Source organism: Spermophilus citellus, assembly GCF_964194105.1.
Source record: "Spermophilus citellus genome assembly, chromosome: 13".
NCBI lineage: Eukaryota > Metazoa > Chordata > Mammalia > Rodentia > Sciuridae > Spermophilus > Spermophilus citellus.
In genome coordinates this window covers 93,994,644-94,009,357 of record NC_138193.1, presented here as the reverse complement: position 1 = coordinate 94,009,357, position 14,714 = coordinate 93,994,644, and the positions used below count along the sequence as shown (strand labels likewise).

The 14,714-nt window shown below is 34.2% G+C and overlaps 1 protein-coding gene across 4 annotated transcripts in view; it reads left to right on the top strand.

Annotated features, from left to right (window-relative positions):
* Positions 1-14,714, top strand: part of SPDYA (speedy/RINGO cell cycle regulator family member A) — a 46,657-nt gene that overhangs the window by 13,385 nt on the left and 18,558 nt on the right. For all 4 annotated transcript variants that reach the window (XM_081263822.1, XM_081263820.1, XM_081263823.1 and 1 more), the window contains one exon: positions 4,102-4,273. In XM_081263822.1, coding sequence (XP_081119948.1) covers positions 4,102-4,273 — 172 coding nt within the window. The remainder of the gene's footprint in view (positions 1-4,101; positions 4,274-14,714) is intronic.

Genomic DNA, 14,714 nt, shown 5'->3' with positions numbered 1-14,714 from the left:
ACTATCATTGCCCTTTTACATTGAATATTTTGTGGGAAATAGTCTAGACATACTCTTTGTGTATCTATGTCTATAAGATAGCAGTCATTCATGTTTAATTCTTTTGGTATCCACTGACTATTTTACTGAATACAGTGAACAAAGGAATATAGTTTGTTTTCTGTGTTAACTGTGTTAGTTCATGTAAACTTTGTGATCTGTTAAATGATTTTAATGATGTGATTTTCCAATCTATAAGTCAGAATTCAGCTAATAGAAATGTAATTTTAAAATATATTTTGGAGGGGCTGGGGATATAGCTCAGTTGGTAGAGTGCTTGCCTTGCATGCACAAGGCCCTGAGTTCCAGCACCACACAAAAAACCATATAGTCTCTCTCTCTCTCTCTCTCTCTCACACACACACACACACACGTACATATACATGTGTGTGTGTGTGTATGGGCTGGGGTGTTGCTCATTGGTAGAGTACTTGACTAGCATGTGTGAGACCCTGTATTCAATCCCCAGGACAAAATATATATATATATACTTTTTTTTTGTTTTCTATCTTATATCTGGATATAATGCAACATCAAACTTACAGATATAAAATATAAAATATTTAGGTTACATACCACAGTATCTATCAACATCAAAGAGTAAGTTTTTACCTAAAGTCTATTTTAATTTGGAATTAGAGTTATTAAAGAGTTATTAAAGACATAAGACTAGAAGAAACTGATCATTGCATTTATTAAAGAGACATACTTTCCAATACATAAGAAAAAGTGAACTCAAATTTAAAATTTGGTGATGATTGCTAAATTGGAAGAATATAATAGTATTAGCAAATACTGAGTATTACATACAAAGCACTATGGCATTTTTTATATATTTAGTTTTCCCTGTGAAATAATTTTTTTGAGACAGGGTCTCACTGTGTTGCTTAGTTGTTGGCCTTGAAATCATAATCCTTCTGCGTTAACCTCCTCAGTAGGTAGGATTATAGGTTTAGTCACCATGCCTCCTTGAAATGCATTTTTTTTAAATCACCGGTTTACAGATGAGGAAACAGACTCAGAAAGATTAATTATTTTCGAAGATCACGAAAGTTAGTAAGAAGCAGAGATGAGGTACAAATTCAGCTGTGATTTACCAATAGTCAAATTCAGCCATTGACACCAAGTTAAATGGCTGTTATTACATCAACATACAGATATGTTGATGTAATATCTTATAGTTTTTTCTCACCTGAGAATTTTTTTAAAACCTGGAACTTTAAATCTTACTAGAAGCCTTAAATTGGATTTGTTTCACATGTTTTGTAAAGTTATCATTAAAGCACTTGTCAGCATGTACTATGTAGTGTGTAGTCTGTAGGTTGCATCTCGTGTTGCATTATAAGTTCTTTTTTTTTTTTTTTTTAGAGAGAGAGAGAGAGAGAGAGAGAATTTTAAAATTTATTTTTTTAGTTTTCGGCAGACACAACATCTTTGTTTTTGTATGTGGTGCTGAGGATTGAACCCGGGCCGCACGCATGCCAGGCAAGCACGCTACCGCTTGAGCCACATCCCCAGCCCTATAAGTTCTATGTTAAAAATAACATGAATTATAATTTCCATTCTATGTCTAGTCATAATTTTTTGTATAGCCTGACTCAGTAGTTCCTATATTTTCTATTAGCCACAGTTCTAAAACTGAATTTCTCTTCCTTTCTATATAATCTTAGTTTCCTTTTAATATATTCTTATAACACTCTGAACTTCTATTATCACTCTTCCATATTCTCTTTCATGGTTTTTTGTTTCATATTTAGTGTCCTCCTCTACTTAACTGCTCCTTAAGATCAAAGAACATGTGTCTTTTTTTCCCCACATAGGAAGGGTTGAATTCAGGGCCTCAGTGTTAAGAAAATGCTCTACCAGTGAGCTACATCCCCATTCTTTTTTAAAATTTCATGTTGAGACAGTCTTGCTAAATTGCCCAGGCTGACCTCAAATTTGCAATCCTCCTGCCTCAGCCTCCTGAGCAGTTGGGATTACACACACTCCCTACCACACCCAGTTCATTTATCTTTTTTTTTTTTTTAATTTCATCCTTCAATGACTATAATAGGAAGTTCTTAATTCTTTACTTGAATAAACATAATTATTATGCAAAAGAAATGGACTCTGCACCAAGGAAATCTGTTTCAAGTTGGAGGATATCTTCCTCATATGTGATAGAGATTTTGTCATACTGAACATGAAAAAATTGTTAATGTAGAGTAGAATCACGATGTGATCCCAATATGGCTCCAAAGTACATTATAGATTTTTGATATTTTTCAGATGTATTATCCCCTTATTTTAACATGGTACTTTTTAAATTTTCTGCCCATGATTCCTTGTTCCCTATGTATTTTGTAACATTTTTGTTGTATATTACCCATCTTTCCTGAAAAATCAACCGTGGGGTTTGCATTATTTCAGATGGCAAATCTGCTCCATCCTTAACTTTGTTCCTATATTATCTAACATGTCTCATATTTTTTCTGACTGCTTTTAATATTTTTTTATCATTAGTTTTGAGCAATGTACTTTGGTATAATTTTCTTCATGTCCATTTGGCTTTGAAGATTTATAATTTTCATCAAATTTTTAAAATGTTCAGCCATTATTTCTTTAAATATTTTTCTGCTTACCCACTGACTTAAGAGACTCTAATTTCACCTTTATTAGACTTTTGGGGGTTATCCCACATCTAAATGATGCCCTGTTCATGATTTTTGTTCCTTTTTTTCCTCTGTGTATGTCATTTCAAATAGTTTCTGTGCCTTCTATTCACAAATCTTCTATAGTATTTAATCTGCCATTAATTCCAGTATAATTTTCTTCTTCTTTCCTCTTCTTTCTCTCCTGCTCCTTTTTTCCTTCTCCTTCCTCCTCCTCCTCTTTTGCTTCCTTTTTCTCCTCCTTCCTCCTTCTCCTCCTCCTTATTCCTCCTCCTCTTTCCTCTTCTTTCCCCCTCCCTCCCTCCCTCCCTCCCTTCCTTCCTTTCTTCCTTCCTTCCTATTCTAGCTTCAAACTCGAAATCTTCCTACCTCAGCCTCCCTAATAGCTGGGATTACAGGCATCATTTAGTGTAGTTTCATTATATTTTCATGTCTAGACACACATTTTCAATGTCTATTTTTTGAGCATATGGATTAATTTTAACTTTAAAAATATTTTTCAGTAGATGTACATAATACCTTTATTTTATTTATTTTTATATGGTGCTGAGGATTGAACCCAGTGCCTCACACATGCCAGGCAAGTCCTCTACAACTGAGCCACAACTCAGCCATAATTTTAACTTTTTTTAAAAATTTTTAATATTTATTTTTTAGTTCTCGGCGGACACAACATCTTTGTTGGTATGTGGTGCTGAGGATCGAACCCGGGCCGCACGCATGCCAGGCAAGCGCGCTACTGCTTGAGCCACATCCCCAGCCCCATAATTTTAACTTTTAATGCCCTTGTCTAGTTTTGGACTGGGTTTGATTGATTGGTTATTCTTATTATGGATTGTTTTCTTTCTTCTGTGCATGCCTGGTCCCTCTCAAATATTTGATAGAATTCTGATCTCCATTCATGTATACAGAAACTACCTGAGTCTAGGGAAAGATTATTTTTAAAAATATTAGGGAACAGTGTTTAACATTCATTCACATAGAGCTGGGAACAATGTCTGTTTCTACCAACCAGACTGAAAATTCATAATTTATGAAGTTTTAAGAAAAGAACTCAAGAACTCAGGAAGTTCTTGCCTCAGGTAGTTATCAATAATTAGCCTCAGACTCAACATTGCTCCAGATACATATAAGAAATAATAAAATCAGGACATGGAAGGATCCAGTTGTTTCCAAGTAACTTAACTCCATCCCAGTATGAAACTTAAGATTTATAGGAGTACAAAAATACCCAGAACCCAACAAGGTAAAATTCCCTGTATCTCTATTTTTGGTATGCCTTTCTTTAAATTATGAGTAAAGTTGAACATCTTATATGTGTTTAAAAGCCATTTGTATTTCTTTTTGTTGTTGTTAACTATTCTTCCTGTCCTTGCCCATTTCTTTTTTGGGTTATTGGTCTTATTAGGTATCTGGCTAATACAGTTGAAGAAGATGAGGAAGAATCCAAGTATGAAATTTTTCCATGGGCTCTAGGGAAAAACTGGAGAAAACTGTTCCCTAATTTCTTAAAGTTAAGGGACCAACTCTGGGATAGAATTGATTATAGGGCTATTGTAAGCAGACGATGCTGTGAGGAGGTAAGGACTTTAAAATGCTTACATATGTAACCTTTGTCTTCTGTTTATTTAATTTTCCTTTCTTTTTAATATGGTTTTAATGTTTCTTTTTTGTTTTGTATATGTAAGCATATATAATAAACCTGACCATTACTATGTCTACCATTTCTGAATTATCTTATTGGTATTTGAATTTGTGTCATAATAATTAAAAATTGTCATTTCTGTTTTTCAGAGCAGGCTACTCCTATAGTACTTTTATTTTAATGTGCTTCTCGTTCCTAGAAGATCACCAATATATTAGGAAAGAGTGGTGTGAGCCTACCAAAATAAATGCTTATTAAGGATTGTAATAACTTTGGAATTGAATCAACAATTTATGCTAAATATGTGATATTTCAAGTTCCCAAGATTAAAGTATATAATTTAAATATTTTTTAAACCCATATCTCTATTCACATAGAATACGTTGTTTCCTTGATGTTAGATTTCAAGGTAAACCAAAAGGACACTAAAAATTTTAAAGTCAATTATTTGATCAAATGTTTTGGTTTTTAATAAAGAAAGCTGATGTTTCAAACTAAAGGAAAATTTGAGAGAAAACTAAATGGAGAACAGTGATCACTGTAAGCTCTTGTACTAGTTTAGAAATTTTGATAAATGTAAGGTAGATTAATTTATCACTAAGTTAATCCTATACAGTTAAATGATTATGGGCCAAAAGGAACCAATTAAAGGATTAGTGGCAAACCTAAGTGAAGACTTCAGTGGTATATCACAGAATTCTGCCTAGAACCAATCTTGTTAATTATATTTATTAATGAATGAAGATAAAACAGACATGCATATTTATAGGATAAATTAAGAGGATTGTTGACTCTTGGGAAAAGATTCAGAAATAACTTAAAAGAATACACAGTAAGTCAAGCTTTTACAGGATTAAATTCAGTAGATGAAAAGTTGGATGTATGAGGTCCCTTCAAATTAATGGATCCTCATTAAGGAATTTAAATTGGACTCATTCCAATTACAGAGCGTTGGAAGAGTCCTGTATTTTCACTTTGTCATTCCCTCCCCAATTTAAGAGTGGATAATTTGCATATCTGTTGACATCCTTATGGACTATATTTGAACACACTAATTTTTTCAAAGTAAATGCTTCAGAACCTGTGAGACACCCAGCTAAAAGAATAGAAGGGGGCTAGCTCAGTTGGTAGAGTGCTTGCCTCAAATGCCCAAGGCCATGGGTTCAATCCCCAGCAACACCAAAAGAGAGAGAGAGAGCGCATCGCAGTAACAAGACTCCAGTAACAAGACTCCAGGAGGACTGGCAATACTTTATCAGTAACAAGACTCCAGGAGGACTGGCAATACTTTATCTGATGACTGACCACCCCCCTACTTTCTAGACATTTTCACACCAGCAGGGTTAATATACTCTATTAGAACTGGAAACATCTTATCTGCTGTACCAGACTGTAAAAGAGCCAAAGAGAATGCTGTGGCTTAATGGTGTGGACTTTATAATGAAGCTCTGAAAATTACCCATGAGCTTCCTCAGTTTTTTCCTTTAGGGGTTGCACAACATGATTGATCTTAATGAATTTTCTTGTGATTGCAAGTGGCTATGGTAAAGACTATTAAAGGAGGCCTCACTTGTTTGATGGAGAGGCTCATATGATTTCTAATATTTAATTTGCTCCATTTAAATTTTCATTTACTCAACTTTAGACATTCTAATCTGCATTTTTGTTGGAACTGATATATTGACTGTTCTCACCCAAGTCCTTTTATAAACTATTGCCACTCCAGTATGTGGTCAGATAAGATCAGAGTCAGAGCAGTTTACACAACTGCTATTTTACTAATTAAAATTTTTAAATAAAAAATAATGTGAATATAAAAGATTAAAATATTGTAGACAACTGAAAATTTAGTTTTGGAATGGGACTTCCAGGAAGTTTAGACTTAAGCTGCAGAAAAGAGGTAATCATCAGATTATAGCTAAAGTATTGCATTTGGTTCTGCATACCACACTTGAAGAATATTGAAGAACAAATATATATAGAAAGGAGAGCAACTAGAATAGAGCAGGGGGCTGGGGATGTGGCTCAAGCGGTGGCTCAAGCGGTAGCCCGCTCGCCTGGCATGCGTGCGGCCTGAGTTCGATCCTCAGCACCACATACAAAGATGTTGTGTCCGCCAAATACTAAAAAATAAATATTAAAATTCTCTCTCTCCCTCTCTCTCACTCTTTAAAAAAAAAATAGAATAGAGCAGGGTCTCAAAAGAAAAATGTCATATGTAGAATAACAAAAAGTAGAGATTTTTAGTATGAAGAAGAGAAGATTTCGGAAGCTTACTAGCTGCTTTCAGATATTTAAAGTACCATAGCAGGGCAGAAAATATATGTGAATTTTCTTTTTGGAATGTAAGCAGAGGATTAAGATCTGTAGATGGAAAACTAAAATTCAATAATAATAATTCAGTTGTTCTAACAGTTATGTGAAAATGAGATAGACTGTTTGAGAGGCAGTGATTTCTGTCACTGATGACTTTTTAAAAACAAGCAGTTGATTGTTATAGAGAAGATTCATCCTTTAGGTAAGCAATTAAACTAAAGTTTTTCATAACTTTAAATTTTGAGAGCTTAAAGGTATATAAATTTTTATTGCTTGAGCTTTTCCTGGGCAAGCTAGCTTGTTCCTTAATGTTTGATAGAACTCATTCATTCATTAAGTACATACTGATTTATTGATTATGTAGTAAGTCTACCAGATCCTTTGTATTGCTTTTAACTTAAAAATGCTTAAAGCAAAAATAGCAATAACATCCATTCATTTTAGGTCGTAGAAATATGGATGCATAATTGTTATTGTATCCCTAATGCTTTTTCATATGTCAACATTTAAAAACTGTTTTTAAACTGATAAAGAAAAACACAAAAATTGTACATATTAATGGGATACCATGTGATGTTTCATTACATGATTTCATTGTATAATCAGGTTAGACATATCTATCTCTTCACAAACATTTATCACTTTTAAAAAATATTTATTTTTTAGTTGTAGTTGGATGCAATACATTTATTTTATTTATTTATGTGTAGTGCTGAGGATAGAACTCAGGGCCTCGCACATGCTAGGCAAGTACTTTACCTCTGAGCCACAGCCCAAGCCCCCGTATTTATCACTTTTTTGGGGCAAAAACATTTCAAAATCCTTTTTTATAAACAACAAAAAAATTCTTTCTTAGCTTTTTGATCAAAAAGTTCACCTTATTTAAATCTGCTTAATCCCTTTATCCTCTATCACAATATCTTATTTGTTTCTATAGCACTGAACAAATTTTGTAGTTATTTACTTGCCTATTGTTTAAACTATAAACTGAATATTTTATGAAGTCAAACATGTTACACTTCTAATATCTCCCATTTCTGTTCTCACACTCAATTGGTAACAATAATGCATTCTCTTTGAGAAAATAAAGCAATCAGAAAAGAATGTCAACATACAGTAAATCTGTCATTCTAACTGTATGTTTACCTATATATTCTGCCTCCCTTCAATATTGTGGAAGAATCATCTTTGCTCCTATCCAAGTCCATTCCCTCTATTTGTGCACTAGATCTCACTTTTTCTTGCTTTTTTCATAACATCACTCCAGTAATCGTCTCCTTTTCCAGCATTTCATATTTTGTTTTACTAGACCACTGCCATCAGAATACAGAATTGCTCTAAGATTGTCACCAACTTAAACAAATTAAAAAGTTTCATCCCCCAGCTACATTTCTGTGCCCTGCCTCTTTTAATTAAACCCCGTAAAGAGTTTGTACTCTGTCTCTACTTCCTTCCTTTTCATTCTCCTTGAAACTATGTAAAGTCTTCCCCATCATAAACTTTTCAAGGTATCAAATAGTTCTGAATTGCCAAATCTGAAGTTCTTAGCCCTCAACTTAGCAGCAGCTAAGATGTCATTTATCCAGATATTCTCTTCATTTGGTTTCAGGGATATCAGGTTTTTCTTTTTCAGGCCTATTTGTCAGTTCCTTTCCACCTCACTAATCTCATTAGAATGCCCCAGGGCTCAGGGTCCTAGGAGACGACTTCTCTCTTCTACTGATAGTACTAATATCATTCATTCCCAAAGCTTTAATGAGGATAGCTAACATCTCTTCCACATCCTGGTCTGCATATCAAATTGCTTGTTCATATTTTATTGCCTAAATAATAACCCAGACTTAACATGTTTAATACTGAACTCCATATTTCTCTACACAGACCTCTAAACCTTCTATTCCTACTGTCATCCATATGTTAGTAAAAAGCAACTAAAACTTTTAGTTGTTCAGGCCAAAAAATTGTTATTGTTGATTCTTTTTTCCTTTGTCTCACATCCATACTTGAAAAAAATATCATTTCTTATAACCCCACCACTAATATCCTACTGTCATCTTTTGCCTTGATTTTTTCCATAACCTTCCCAATGGTCTCTCCTATAACCTTTCTTCCCTGTACTTTAAGAGGTTCATACAGCAACTGAAGTAAATCTTCTAAAAAAATAAGTGAATCATGACTCTTTTCATCAAAAGCCCCCAGTGGCTTCTCATCTCATATAGGGTAAAAGGCAAAGTCCTTATGGTTCTACCAGCTCTTCTTTCTTATCACTTTGACCTCATCTCTATCCTTGCCCACTCTACTCCAGCTACACTGGCCTCCTTGCCATACTCTTCAAATACACCAGGCTCATTCCTACCTTAGGTTCTCTGCACTTGCTGTTCTCATTACTTAGAATGCTCTTTCCCTATAATTGAATATGCTTCACTTCCTCACTACATCCAGGTTTATGCTTAAATGTCGCCTTAAAGAGATCTTTCCTTATGCTACATAAGGTAATATCTCCCTCAAAGTAGTATTGAAGTGTCTAGAAAGCAACCATCACTATTTTGTTCAGTTGAATTTTGACAAGGTTGCCAAGAGAATTCAATGGGGGACAAATAGTATTTTTTTTTTCAACAAATGGTGCTGGACAACTGACATGCAAAAGAATGAAGTTGAGTTACCTCCCTTATACTATATATAAAATTTAACTCAAAATGAATCAAAGACATAAAAGTCCAAATTAAAACTGTAAAACTCTTAAAAGAAAATGTAGTGGTAAATCTTAGTGACCTTGAATTAGGTTTCTTAGATATGAGACCAAAAATACAAGCAACAAAAGAAAATATGGATAAAGTAGATGTCATCAAAATTAAAAACTTTCAGCCAGGCATAGTTAGTTGCACACGCCTGTAATCCCAGCAGCTCAGGAGGCTGAGACAGGAGGATTGCAAGTTCAAAGCCAACTTCAGCAACAGTGAGGTGCTAATCAACTCAGTGAAACCCTGTCTTTAAATCAAATACAAAACATGACTGGGATTGTGACTCAGTAGTTGAGTGCCCCTGAGTTCAATCCTCAGACCCCCCTCAAAAAAAAGTTACAATTTTTGTCCTTTAAAAGATATCAAGTGACTAAGTTAAGGAAATTATATTCCATACTTTAATGGCTATGTCAAAATGAATCCTAATAGTATGTATAACTAAAAAGAACCAATAAAAAGGGAAATAAATAATACAAAGATACCAAGTGAAGAGACAATCCACAAATTGGGAATGGGAGAAATTTTTCTTGCAAATCATTTATTTGATAAGGGACTTGTATCTAGAATATATAAAGATCTCTTGGAACTCAATAATAAAAGACAACCCAGTTAAAAAACAAAGGAGGGGCTGGGGTTGTGGCTCAGAGTGCGAGGACAAGGGTTCAATCCTCAGCACCATATATAAATAAATAAAATAAAAATATTGTGTTCAACTACTTCTAAAACATAAATATTTTTTTAAAAATAGACAAAGGTGCTGAATGGACACTTTTCCAAATAAGATATACAAATGGCAAAAAAACACATGGAAAGGTGCTCAAAGTCATTAACTATCAGGGACATACAAATCAAAACCACAATGTATAATTATCAATTCACATTCACTAAGGTAGAAACAAAAAGATAAACACACATACACACACACACATGCAAATAGATAGTAAATATTTGCTGGTAGAATGCATGGAATTTAAGGCTTCCAATCCTTTTTTGTACCTTTTTATTCATGAAGTAGAAAAGCATTTTAAAAACCCAATAAATTATAGAATAATTCTTCACTGAGCTCACTTTGCATGCCCCTTACTCCAGGGCAGTTAAATAACCTATTTTTGGCTGTTTCAAACAGGTACATTTGAGTCATTGGGGTATAGAGAAGTCAACTACCAGCCAAGCATGGTGGCATGTGCTTGCAGTTCCAGTTACTGGGGAGGCTGAGGCAGGAGGATCACAAGTTTGAAGTCAGCCTGGGCAACTCAGTGAGACCCTATCTAAAAATTAAATTTAAGAAAAAAGAAAAGGCAACTATCTAGTAAACTTTATCCTGTTCTCTTTTTAAGTATCCATTCAACAGTTAGTTTATGAGTAACACATGAAGTTTATTGTTGTGGAGAGGGTTGTTATAAACAATTACATCATTAGCATTCTATGCATTTGGATCTAGCATATTGCTTATCAAAATATTTCTTTAGTCCTATATCCTAAAATGAACTCAAATTGAGATGGCTACAAACTGACTTAAAATAATAATACTTTAAGCAGGGTCCGGTGGTAGACACCTGTAATCTCAGGATCACAAGTTCAAAGCCAGTCTCAGCAACACCGAGGTGCTAAGCAACTCAGTGAGACCCTGTCTCTAAATAAAATACAAAATAGGCCTAGGGTAGGTGGCTCAGTGGTTAAGTACCCCTGAATTCAATCCCTGATACCAAAAAAAAAAAAAAAAAGATAATAATACTTTACAGTTGCCTAGTGCAACTGTAAAGTTATAAATATTTTCATATAAATTATTTTCTTATTCTCACAAAAATTCCTGTGAGGGTGGTGGCACTCTAATTTTACAGCTAATGAAACTGAATACCAAGGAGGTTGGGATTTACTCAAGATCATACAAATAAGTAGCAGAGCCAGAACTTGACTTCATGTTTAATGATTGTCCAGTGTTCTGTTTGCTCTAAGACATCTAGTCTATGTATAAACCTCTCATATTAGTTAGTTTAGAAAAATGCATTTATATTTTATTTTGGGGATTAAGTAGTAGTCTTTTCATTTCAGAGATGAAAAAAACTTGTTTATGTTGTGACTTGTCCATAGCCCTAAAGTTAGTGACAGAGATAACTATACTTACATTCAGCACTTTCCATTATATACCACTGTCAAAAGATAATGACTTTTATAATTTGTCTCTCTCTCCCTCTCTCCCCCCAACTGTGCTATATTTTATTACTGGTATGCCTGCTTTCCCCTTTTAGCCCCATTTTCCTTTTTGAGTCCCAGTTTAATGAGTTGTTTTTTTTTTCTTGTATTTTTGTCAGCTACCACAAATCTGAAAAATATATGTAGATCTTCTCCAGAACAATAAGACTATTTCCCTATTTACTCTGAACTTATTTTCTTAAGAAAAATAAGAATATCATATTCTTTGAGGTGGAATTTGTTTACCTTGGTGATGTGTTAATTTCTAGACTGATTTACAGATTAGGGAGGATGCCTATACAATGAGAGAGGAATATTCTAATTCCAATCTCTTTCATGCATCATGGAAGACAGCAAATTGAGAGGAAGTTTTCCTGGATTCCACTTATGTTCCATAGTCTGGATGCCACAATATCATTATAGCCAAGTTCTGTTAGTATCTACTTGACTCCAGATTAAGAATTCAGAAAGCAGTGAAGTAAACAGTGTTTTCATTTTATTTTTTATTTTTTTATTTTTTTTAAAATATTTTTTAGGTGTAGACGGACACAACACAATGCCTTTATTTTTATGTGGTGCTGAGGATTGAACTGAGTCCCACCCATACTAGGCGAGCACTCTACCACTGAGCCACAATCCCAGCACCAAAAGCTTTTTTTGTGTGTGTGGTGCTGGGGATTGAACCCAGGGTCTTATGCATGCGAGGCAAGCACTCTACCAACTGAGCTATATCCTCAGCCCTGTAAACAGTGTTTTTAGACAGAACAGAATAGTGTAGTAGATAGCATGAAGCAAGGATGTGAACTAGATAGCAGTAGTTAAGAAAATGAAATCAATGTTAGAAATGTTACAGAATTATAATTGTCATTACTTGGTGACTAGTTGAATATAGGGCACATGAGAGAAGGAGCTGTTAGTTTCACATCTTTATAGGAGGAGTGAATCTATGCAGGAAGAGTGATGCATTCCATAAGGGAAATAGTGAAGTGAACTGAAGCAATCGGGAAGATAAGGAATCTGCTATTTAGACATTTTAAGGTGATAACTGGACAATTAGATGGTCAATGGTATGGCAAGATAAGTCATTACATGTAAGTGCTGTTTAAAGTAGTTAGCCGGATGCAGTGTCACACCTGTAATCCCAGTGGCTTGGCAGGAGGATTGCAAGTTCAAAGCCAGCCTCAGCAAAAGTGAGGCTCTAAGCAACTCGGTGAGACCCTGTCTCTGAATAAAATACAAAGTAGAGCTGGGGATGTGGCTCAGTTGAAAACTTCCCTCTGAGTTCAATCCCTAGTACCTAAAACATAAAAATAAAAATAAATCATAATAGTTAAAATTTAACACTTTGAGGATCTGCCATGTGCTGCTATATGTACTGCATGTGTATTATTTCCCACAGCCATTCTTAGAGCTAACTAGGTAATTCCAGATAAGAAAGCTAAGGCCGGGACTGGGGTTGTGGCTCAGTGGTAGATGTGAGGCCCTGGGTTTGATCCTCAGCACCAAATAAAGATAAATAAATAAATGTATTTTGTCCATTTACAACTAACAAATATTTAAAAAGAAAAAAAAAAAAGCTAAGGCAGAGTGAATTCTCCAAGGGCACATAATTAGTAAAGAAGCACACCAGTATTCAAATTAAACAGTCTTAACTCCAGAGTCAGTACTTTTAATACTTATACTACCTCTTGAGATCACAGAGAAGTAAAAAGGGAAAAACAGAGAGCCTGTAAAAACAGTATTAAATTTTAGAAACACCAGCAAAAGACACAACAACAAGAAAAAAACCCAAATCACTAAAAATGACAGAAGTGTAAGTTAAATGAAAAAAGGAGAAAAATGTTTCTTAAAGTCAACTGCTACCAATGCCTTAGAGAAGTCATTTTCCTAGCATTTGAAAACTGCACATCTTCAAAAGATAACCCTGTAACCCAGAAAGTTATGTGATTTTTTCCAAAGTTAAGAATTATGTTTTGGGTTGTGGCTCAGTGGTAGAGCACTCGCCTTTCACATGTGAGACCCTGAGTTCGATCCTCAGCACCACATAAAAATAAATAAATGATATAAAAGTATTGTGTTCAACTAAAACTAACAAATATTTAAAAAAAGAATTATGTTTTGTTTTGGGCTAACTCTATTATCTTGACCCTAGTAATCTTATTTTTAATTCACTGTTGTTATTCAAGTAATTATATGTGTGTATATATAAATATGTAGACATGTTAGAAAGTAAGTGTGGCTATGTATTTTTTAACTGAGTTGGCATGGAAAGATACTATGATATGTCATTTATTGCAAAAATAAGTTTACCAAACTTTCCATTTAGTAATGGAAATTGCTATCAGTTTCCCTTCACCCTTCTCACCAAGCTTTGTTGTAGGACTGCTACAAAACTCAACGTTGTTTAAGGTGTGTAATGTCAGTGAGCTCTTATTTTTCTCTATCATTTGAGAACTAGATACTTACATGCTAAAATCCCTAAAGTAGCATTAATATTACGACAAGAAAACTTGAAAGCTGAAGTTTATTTATTTATTTATTTTTAATATTTTTTAGTTGCTGATAGATCTTTATTTTTTTGGTACTAAGAATCTAACCCAGTGCCTCACACATACCAGGCATGTGCACTACCACTGAGCCTCAGCCCCAGCCCAGAAGTTACATATACACATTATGTTTTATGGTAGTCTACATATCTAAAGGGATTTTTAATCCCTTTAGATATGTAGACCTTGTTATGTATTCCTTTTAGTTTTGTAGACCTTGTACTGGGTCTTTAGGGAGAAGTAACTAAGACTAAGGGAAAGGACAGTCCAGATGTGGGAAATAGAGATACAGAAGTATTGAGGGAAAAGTAATTAAAATGCAAAAAATAAGAAATTCTAATATTCTACTTCCTCACTTTAGATTTAAACCTAGTTTTACATTGTTACAGAAATGTTTTATATAAAATATCTTCATTTGCTTCTACTTTTTAAAATAATATAACTTTTTACATGTTGAAAACTTTTTTTTGAAGGATTTAAGAAGTGAGTTATAAAGTGAATTCAATTCTAAAATATATTTTAAAAATAACAGGAAACTAGGGGCTGGGGCTGTAGCTCAGTGGTGAAGCGCTTGCCTAGC